General features: G+C 40.9%; 1 protein-coding gene across 1 annotated transcript; it reads right to left on the reverse strand.

Moving 5' to 3' along the window:
- Nucleotides 1–6,711: 6,711 nt before the first annotated feature.
- Nucleotides 6,712–8,637, reverse strand: LOC306862255 (52 kDa repressor of the inhibitor of the protein kinase-like; the record flags this gene model as incomplete). The annotated part of the gene is made up of 1 exon (XM_079405005.1): nt 6,712–8,637. The coding sequence occupies one exon, from the start codon at nt 8,635–8,637 to the stop codon at nt 6,712–6,714; it is 1,926 nt and encodes a 641-aa protein (XP_079261131.1).
- Between the last annotated feature and the right edge of the window lie 871 nt (nt 8,638–9,508).

Genomic DNA, 9,508 nt, shown 5'->3' on the forward strand with positions numbered 1-9,508 from the left:
ATACAATTAAACTTATTTTTTACAAGGGATGCGTCACTGATGTGCAAATACACCAGAAGGATGCAAAGATATACCTTCACTTCCTGTATGGTGCCACATTGCGGTGAAAATTGTGAATTATAAAGTTTTTATAAAGATCATGTGATCAAAATTACAATTTGATGAAAGCTGTTGGATGAGTTTTCAGGTCTGTTGTCAACCAAGTTAAACATGGCAAAAGGTCTGAGACAGAAAGTTTTACAATAAACCAAGGAATAAGAGGAAACTATAGGATAGGTGTCTGCCCACCATCAGTGCTTGGCTTCTAGTCAGGGATGTTGGTCAGATTTTTCTACACTGTTGCCTCCAGAGATCAAACAGTCAAAATAATGATATCATCGCTAATACTTCTGACAACGGTCTAAGAGAGGCCTGTACTCTGAATCTCATCATCCAAAACCTCAGAGGTGCCAAGATAAGCTCTTCAGACAGCGAACCCTAAAAACCCAATCCCTATCTGATCCAGTTGTAAAACGGTTCATTTGCTGCATAAATATTGACAGTTTGACATTTGTTTCACACAGGCTAATTCAAAGGCAGTGACGGGAAACATTAAACTTGTTGCAAAACTTGCGAGGATGAGGTCATTGCAAAAGTATTCCTCAATATCATAAATATGTCATCCGCTAGTCAGTTCGAAAAGTCTGCAGGTTTTTTTCTTGCTCCGACTAGATTAACATCAAAACATACCAAGAGTACAGAGAGTGTAGGCGACGCTGGACTAAAACTCTCATCCAAACCGGGCAGTTGGAGAGCTTAAGTTCTTAAAACAACACTAGACTGTCAAAGCCGCTCTCTCACTGTTCTTAAAGAGTGCTGAAATCTTTGTTTTAAAACAGTAAACTCTTAGAGGGCTGACGTGACCCGTAGCGCTGCTGGCATAAAGAAATATTATGCCTTCGCCGGCCGGAGGTAGAGTCAGCTGCGTCTGAGAAAAGGTGTTAATTGTTTCCAGGCTGTCATCTTTAAGAGCTGTTAAGATCAATTAAAGTCATCACAGTGCAGTGAGCATGTGCTCGGTGAAACAACCCAGATTGAGTACGCTGTGCGTCTGGAATGCGAGCAGCAGATATAGATTAACCGTGTGAAAATCAGCACTGAGAGAACACTTCAGGAGGAATGTACAAACCAATTCATTTTATTCATTTGAGTGAGAGTCGATAAAAAGGTTTATTGAAATATGTCAAGCAAAGCACGAAACACTAATAATTCAACTTAAAACGGATAGTTCACCCAAAAAAGAAACTTCTGTCATCATTTATTTGCACTTGGGTTGTTACAAACCCATATGACTTTCTTTCTTCTCTGGAACACAAAAGCAGATTGTCCAGCTACTCTTTTCCACACAAAGAAAGCCTAACAGGCCAAAAGCACTTCCAAAAACAAAATCATGTAGATTTGGAATGATGACAGAATTTTCATTGAGCTTATTGAAATAATATTGAATAAGAATGTGCTTTAAATACTTAAAAATATAATACAATGAACATACATGTTTTTCTGCTAAATGTGGATGACATTTGCTGCTGTTGAGGTTAGGATATGGGTAGGGTTAAGGGAAGGCTAGTGCAAAAAATTAAATAAAATAAATAAATAGGGACACATTTTAGTTCACTTAAACATCTTAATGGAGAAAATCCCTAAAAGCCAACATATTTAATCACAAAGCACCACTACCTAAAAGATTGAAACGCTAGAAACCCAGGAGAGAGGATAATTGCTGGCAGAAATCACCCTTTTACTTGAGCTGTGTCAGCAGACCAAGCTCAATCTTACTGATCCTGACTGCTGTAGAGTTGGGAAATGTGGTAAAGGGCTTGTCAAAGGCTATAAGAAACAGTGAGAAGTTGGATAAATGCCCCAAGGTCTACCTTTTTGGCTTGTCCACCTGTCGTTGTGAATAAAATTACATTAGTAGAGCTCATTTCAGATGTTGGATTGAATTATGGTTATGTATGTGACTAGACTGACTTACGATGTGTGTGTTTTGTGCTGCTTAACTGTGTAACATAATATGATGTAGTGTGCTCATTTTGGGTTCACTCTCAGTCTCTTTTAATTCATAAAAGCTCATGGGGAGGTGGTGGGGGGTGCATATTAGTAACTTCGCTTCAAATAAGAGACCACATTATGGATCTATAAATGACTGCATGATCACCTCACTCCTTCATTCCAAAACAATTTCTTTACCTATTTAATTCAGGCTGTTTCCATGCCTGAACCCTTTAATTAAGAGCCGGAAGACACATCTGTCTATTTTTTGTAGTTCCTCTTACACAGTAAATTAACTGAACAAAATCTTGTCAGTAATTGCACATTCTTAACAAAAATCTCAGATTTGCTTCATGCATTTATGTGAGTTTGTTTCATCCAGCATGAAGATATAACACAGGACTTAAGTTCAATTTAAACACATGGTCTTCATTAACAAAACCTTTTTTCATTGTACAACAGTGAGGAATATTGACACCATTTCTATTGGGTTACGGTGAATATTCATTTGGAGCATATCAGTGCAAGTTTTAACTGTTCAAACCACAGAGCATGAATGTTTCATATCATATTTGATTTGATATGTGCTGTCCTGACCAATCAGATGCCTCCTTCATTATCTGTCAGGGTGGGGAGGAGAGTCCCACCGCGTCCCACCCCATCAACATTAATTGTCAGCAATCAGCTGAGGCAAAACTATTATCGCTAATGCTCAGAGAAACCTGAGAAATCTGCACAGATGGGTGTTTGCGCTCTCTCCACCTATCTGTGATGAATCCTGAGAGAGTTTTCTACAGTAGATTAATGCTGTCGGTCCACAAACCAAGACAGCTTGTGCTCCTCCCCTGTTCCTTCAGGACTGATGGGAAGGCCTCATATATCAAGGTGTTGGTAAAGCTTTGCAGTGGAGTCATATATCATATACTCCAGAATGATACACAATACACTACTACACTTATTCTATATAATACTAATATATATATATATATATATAAAGGGATAGTTCCTAATATTAAGCCTAAAATGTGTTTAATGTAAGTATTGATGAGCATTTTTATTTTTATTAAGCACTTAAATATATAAATGTATTTGTAGTATACTTCGCATGAAATAAATGTATTTCAAATACATTTTAGTGTAATTATTTTTCACTGGAGATTTATTTGCATTGTATAAAAATAGGTTTTTAATTGTGACTTAATTGACTTAAATTAATTTATGACGTGGTGAAAATAATAGCTATGAAGATAAAACATCTGTCTATACTCACACCCAAAACTAATTCTTAGAGAAAAAAGGTATCTGTGAGGATTTCCAGTCAGGATTTAGACCGTATCATAGTACTGAGATTGCTCTCATTAGAGTTACAAATGACCTGCTCTTATCATCTGATCGTCGTTGTATCTCTCTATTAGTGCCTCTGGATCTTAGCGCTGCGTAAACTTCATATAGATTTTAAAATCTTGCTAATTACTTATAAAGCCCTGAATGGTTTAGCACCTCAGTACAGAGCGAGCTCTTATCGCATTATAGTCCGCCACGTCTGCTGCGTTCTCAGGCAATTTGATAATACCTAGAATATCAAAATCAAATGCGGGCGACAGATCCTTTTCCTATTTAGCGCCCAAACTCTAGAATAATCTACCTAACACTGGACGGGAGTCAGGCACACTCTGACAATTTAAATCTAGATTACACAAATCTAGATTACATTAGGCTTACAAATAACACACTAACACATTTCTATTATTCAAATCTGTTAAAGGATTGTTAGGCTGCTTTAATTAGGTTAACCAGAACCGGGAACACTTCCCATAACACACTATGTATTTGTTACATCGTAAGAAGAATGGCATCGACACTAATATTAGTCTGTTTCTTTTTTATTCCGAGGTCAACATAGCCACCAGATCCAGTCTGTATCCAGATCAGATGGTCACTGCAGTCAGCTGGATCCAGTCCGTATCCAGCCCAGATGGTGGATCAACACCTAGGGATGACCTCTACAGCCCTGAATGTCAGAGGAACCAATGACATCTAGATGAGCCCCAGAGACAAATCCTCAGTGAAGACCTTGTCTCCTAGACGGCCATCGGGACAAGACCACGGGAACCAGATGAGTCCTCTGCACAATCTGACTTTGCTGAAGCATGAAACAAACTGCTTGTTCGTCTAACCAGAGGAGAACTGCCCCCCGACTGAGCCTGGTTTCTCCCGAGGTTTATTTCGCCATTCTGTCACCGATGGAGTTTTGGTTCCTTGCCGCTGTCGCCTCTGGCTTGCTTAGTTGGGACACTTAATTTCCAGCAATATCGTCGATTTTATTGCACAAATACTATTTGAACTGAACCGAGCTGGATGATGACATCACTGAATTCAATGATGAACTGCCTTTAACTGAAAATTGAGTGTTTACTATTGTCCTTTTGCATTACCGACACACTATTTTCCTATTTGATACCGTAAAGCTGCTGATCTGTATTGTTAAAATCGCTATATAAATAAAGGTGGAAAAATATAATTTTTAAAAATAATTAACAAATTAATTAATGACTCGTCATAACTTATGGCTATTCCTTTGATAAATTGTGCATGGAGACATTTTACCTGGATCTCAAAGATTACCTAGACTTTAATGCCAATAAACAATATATAGCATTAGATTTACAATAAATATAAATTAAAATACATTAGCTAACAAGGTGAATAATAAAGGAAAACTTTATCTTGTAAATACAGATTACTTCTGTAACTCTTAAAAATCTACTCATAAAATCTACCTGTAATCTAAACATCTGCTTCAGCAATTTCAAATTTACAGATTTGCAATTACAAAATACTAATCTGAATTTCGGGATGATGTGTCTCCTTGCTCATGCCCTAAAATTTATGGTGGCTATTACCCAAACAATTTTTGCCTTGGTGTTTCTGTGGGTCAAACAATTAGATTTCCAGGGAATGCATTAGCAGATCTAATGTATGTATTGAATGTATAGAAAGTGTGGATAAGTGTTTGCAAAAACATAGAAATGTGAGGAGAGAAAACATGGGTCCTTAAAATTTTTGAAAATTATATATATATAAAAAAAAAGCCAATGTAACCTTGCAAGACCCTCTGATCCATGAAAATCAGAGATTTTCAAGTGAGGGAAAACGTCTCAGGTTATGTATGTAACCATGGTTCCCTGAAGGAAACGAGACGCTGCGTCGAAACGCATATGGGAACGCCTTCAGCGTGACCAGGCTCTGAATATGATGTGTAATCAGTCAAACAAGGGCGAGGCGTCACGGGCGGGGTGACATCGCGACCAGGAAGCATATAAGCACGTGCAGCGGAGCCGGCTTCAGCTTCAAGTCATGAAGCAAGCGCTGGCAGGGATGCCGGAAGTGTGGCAACGCGACGCAGCGTCTCGTTCCCTTCAGGGAACCATGGTTACATACGTAACCTGAGACGTTCCCTTCCAGGAACTTCGAGCTGCGTCGAAACGCATATGGGAACGAGATACCAACGCCACCAGACTGACAAGTCCCTGCCTGGTGTCAGGACGAAAGGACAGAGGAGCCGGGAATGGCTCGGATGTCGAGGTCATAGAACCTAACGAAAGTCAGGGGCGTGGACCACCCAGCTGCGTTGCAGATGTCCTGCATGGAACACCTGCCCAGAAGGCATTGGAGGCCGCCACACCTCGGGTTGAGTGCGCTCTGACTCCCACCGGCGGGGGGAGCTCAGAGGCCTCGTATGCCAAAGCCATGGCACCCACAATCCACCTACTAAGAGAGGGCTTCGTAGCAGGAAGACCCCTCCTAGGCGGACCATAGCACACGGGCAGCTGGTCCGACTTTCTCCACAGGGAGGACCTGTGGATGTATGCATCCAGTGCTCGCACTGGACACATACGGTTGTGCTTCTCCTGGTCTGGCTCCCCGAAGGGAGGAGGACAGAAGGCCTGCAGTACGACCGGCTGTGGAACGACCGACGGGACCTTCGGAACATACCCCACGCGGGCAGGGCCGTAGCCAGGATTTTTCAAATACCGAGGTCATTTTTTCGAACCCCCCCCCCCCCCACACACACACAAATAAATACAAAAAAATACCATAGATTGGGGAGACATTTATTTTCACAAGCCATATTTACATTGTGACAATAGAAAGTCAACAAATGCTGTATTCTTTTAATATGAATCCTTAAAGTGTTGGCTTGGCATATATCAATGTGCCTGTGTGTGTTTGTTTGTTTCAGAAAGAGAGTGAATGAGAGAGTGTGTGTGTGTGTATTAGGCCATTTGTGGGTGTATGTGGAGAGACATACAGTAGGCCTATAGAGGGTGTGAACTGATGACTTGCAACCAACCTATTCTTTGTGTGTATGCCTCTGTGAAAGGTATGTTTTAATAGAGGCAAAGTGTGTGAGATTGTAAAATTTGTACAGTATATGCATGTGTCTGTAGTTGTGTGTCTATGTGTGTGTGAGAATAAGATAGAGAATAATCTGGCCTCTTTGGAGATCAATCCATCCATCCAGTGTTCACATCATTAACTGTAATGACATAATTAATAGAAAAAAACAATTAATACATCAGTATTCCTCCCCCTTTCCTCCTATTAATACAGCACCAACTTTAGTACATGCAACACATGTCATAATAGTTAGTTCATATTGTTAGATTACATTAAGTCTCACCTCTTGTCAAAACAAGTAACAATTCTCCTGTGGCCAGAAGCATCCCATCTCTGGAGCACTCGATGGGGGTCAATTTCAATGTTCAGGTGGACATGCATGAGAGCTAGACTAGATAGCCTCTCATCACCCATGGTAGAGCGAAGCCATGTTTTGAGTCGACGTAATGCAGAAAAAGACCTTTCACATGAGCAAGTGGTGACTGGCAATGTCAAGAAAAGCATGCACTTAACATTTGGGTAAAACTCCAAAATTCCATTCTGCAATGTTTCCGTTGCAGTAGCAGGGAGAGGCCCAGTGTGATTCTGGAATTGATGCTTCCATCTGTGTATTTCCTGCTCTGCAGTGTCAGGATAAGGCAAGTCCTCTTTATACCATGCCAACAGACGGTTCTCTCTTTCCTCATTGAGCTGTGGCAAAGCCTCGGGCACTAAGTAGGCTGCAAGCAGGGCTGGTTCAGTGGACTCTGCAAGCCGGGTTCTCAATTCGTTTGTAACATGATCGATGAAGGGAATGAATAAATTCAACCTGTAATGCTCTGCAATTGATTGGGAAGGTACATTGCCCCTGTGTTGCTGTTTCACCACTATTCTTTTCTTCACAGGTGTAACACCAATGGTGTTTGCCAGCTGCACTGCTTGTTGATATATTTTGCAGAATCTTTCCTCATCATTGCGAAGACTCTCAATGACTCCTGCCACTTGTCTTCCTTCTTTGTAGGCACTTGAAAGGTCTACATTTGGTGACTGCAGTTTAATGGTCAGTGGCCATATATATCCCAGAACATTTTGGGTTACAACTGATGTGATGATTGTGTCAAAGGATTCAATTGAGTTGCGCAACCTGCTGGCTTTTTCAGAGTTATGGGTGCAGTCACTTTCAATTTCTTGCAGTGCATTGTGAGTTGGCTCAAGCTTGGATATAAAGGCACTCACTGTTTTTATCCTGGACCCCCATCTAGTATCAGACATCAGTGGGATTCCTCTGGGTCCATCATCACTTCCCTGTTCTTGCAAAATGTCTTGCAGCTTGTGTTTCCTGGTGCCTGCTGAGAAAAACACAGCCACCTTCTCAATTAAGGTCATTGTGTTCCTCACTATTGGGACATCTGTACATCCATGGACCACAACGAGATTCAAGGCATGACTACGGCAATGAGTATAAAGGGCTCGTGGTTGAAGCTCTTGGATTCTCTTCTGAACTCCACTCAGCCTTCCACTCATCTTGCTGGCACCATCATACCCTTGGCCACGCAGTAAAGAGACATGAAGCCCCCATTTGGATAACTGTTCAATGATGGCTTTTGTGATGGTTTCAGAATCCTGCTTAAGAAGTGGACAGAATCCAAGAAAATCCTCGTGTATCTCAAAATTATCAGATACATAACGAATGCAGATTGACAACTGCTCCGTGCCACTAATATCAGCTGTCTCATCAGCCAATACAGAGAAGTACTTTGATTTCTGAATTCTTCGAACAATACAATCTCTGATTTCATCACCACAACAGGAAATCATCTCATTCTGAATAATTGGTGACAAGTACTTTGCATTGCCAGGTGCAGTCTCCAGGTGTTGGCTCAGTACATCATCAAAATGAGATTTCCATTGAATGAAGTGAATGAAATTGCCATCTTCACTGTCACCTTTCCAGTTGCCACGGAATGCAACATTTCTTTGCCCAAGATTGATAACAACATCGAGTATTGACATCAAAGTCTTACGATTTTTCACAACTTTGTCTGAATATGTCTTGCTGATAACTGACTGTATGTTTTCCATTTGTCCTTTTGTTACAGAGAGGAAATTTTCTGCTAGAGTCGAAGCTGTCATATGGCCTGGTGTCTTTTCGTGGTTTGAGATTATTCCCCGTTTTTCACCGACAGCATTCTTCCAGTCCCTGAATCCTTCTGTTTGGAATGTCATGTTTGTCCCCTTCTGTTTATTGAACAATATGCACACACAGCAATATGCAGCATTCTCAGATGGGGAGTACCGAAGCCAAGGGTATTTGTTTTCCCAGTCTCCATTGTATCTCAGAAGCCTTGTCCCAAACTGACTTTGAGGATATTTATTCTGGTGGTCCCTAGTCCATCTACATTGAAGAATGCCTTTTTTTTCCTCATCTGAGTAGTTACTTTTGTCTTTGTACATAGCTGGATCACGTTATGTGATGTTTTCTCAATAAAATCGTATAATTTCCTATTCATTCAATAGAATGTATGCGAATTCTACGGAATACTATATGGCGGTGCGGTGGCTTCACTTTTATGACGTCATGAGCTATCCAGTTCTCTATTATAGATCAGTGGATTCTAATGACAAATGAAACTTAGCGCTTGACAGTGCTGAACAGTCTGCCACTGACACACACAGGCTCACCTTCTCTCCTACTCTTTCCCTGCCCTTCTGTTGTTGGCTTTTTAAAACTTAATTTAGTTTGATGCAAGTTCCTCTTCATGTCTGCATTTCGCTCAAGACCACACTACGATCGATGTACTAGCTTACGTGAAAAAACATACGGCTTTCCCGCCTCTCTGAATCTGTAGCCTAGGTAACGTGACGTCAAGTGCCGCTGCCTGCAAAGACAGATAGAGGCGGAGATTTCACCTGAGAGATTAGACGGAGAATGTGAATTTAATTGGGAGAAAATACAGACGACATATATGGATTCGGACACGGACCGGGTTCTGTGTTTGGCATTGATCATCACTGCTGGATTTCAGCTTTGACTAATTTGAAATTTCGGGAAAAAATACCGAGGACATGACCTCGGTGTCCTCAATGGTAGATACGG

Source organism: Barbus barbus (genome assembly GCF_936440315.1).
Source record: "Barbus barbus genome assembly, chromosome: 43".
NCBI classification, from domain to species: Eukaryota; Metazoa; Chordata; class Actinopteri; order Cypriniformes; family Cyprinidae; genus Barbus; species Barbus barbus.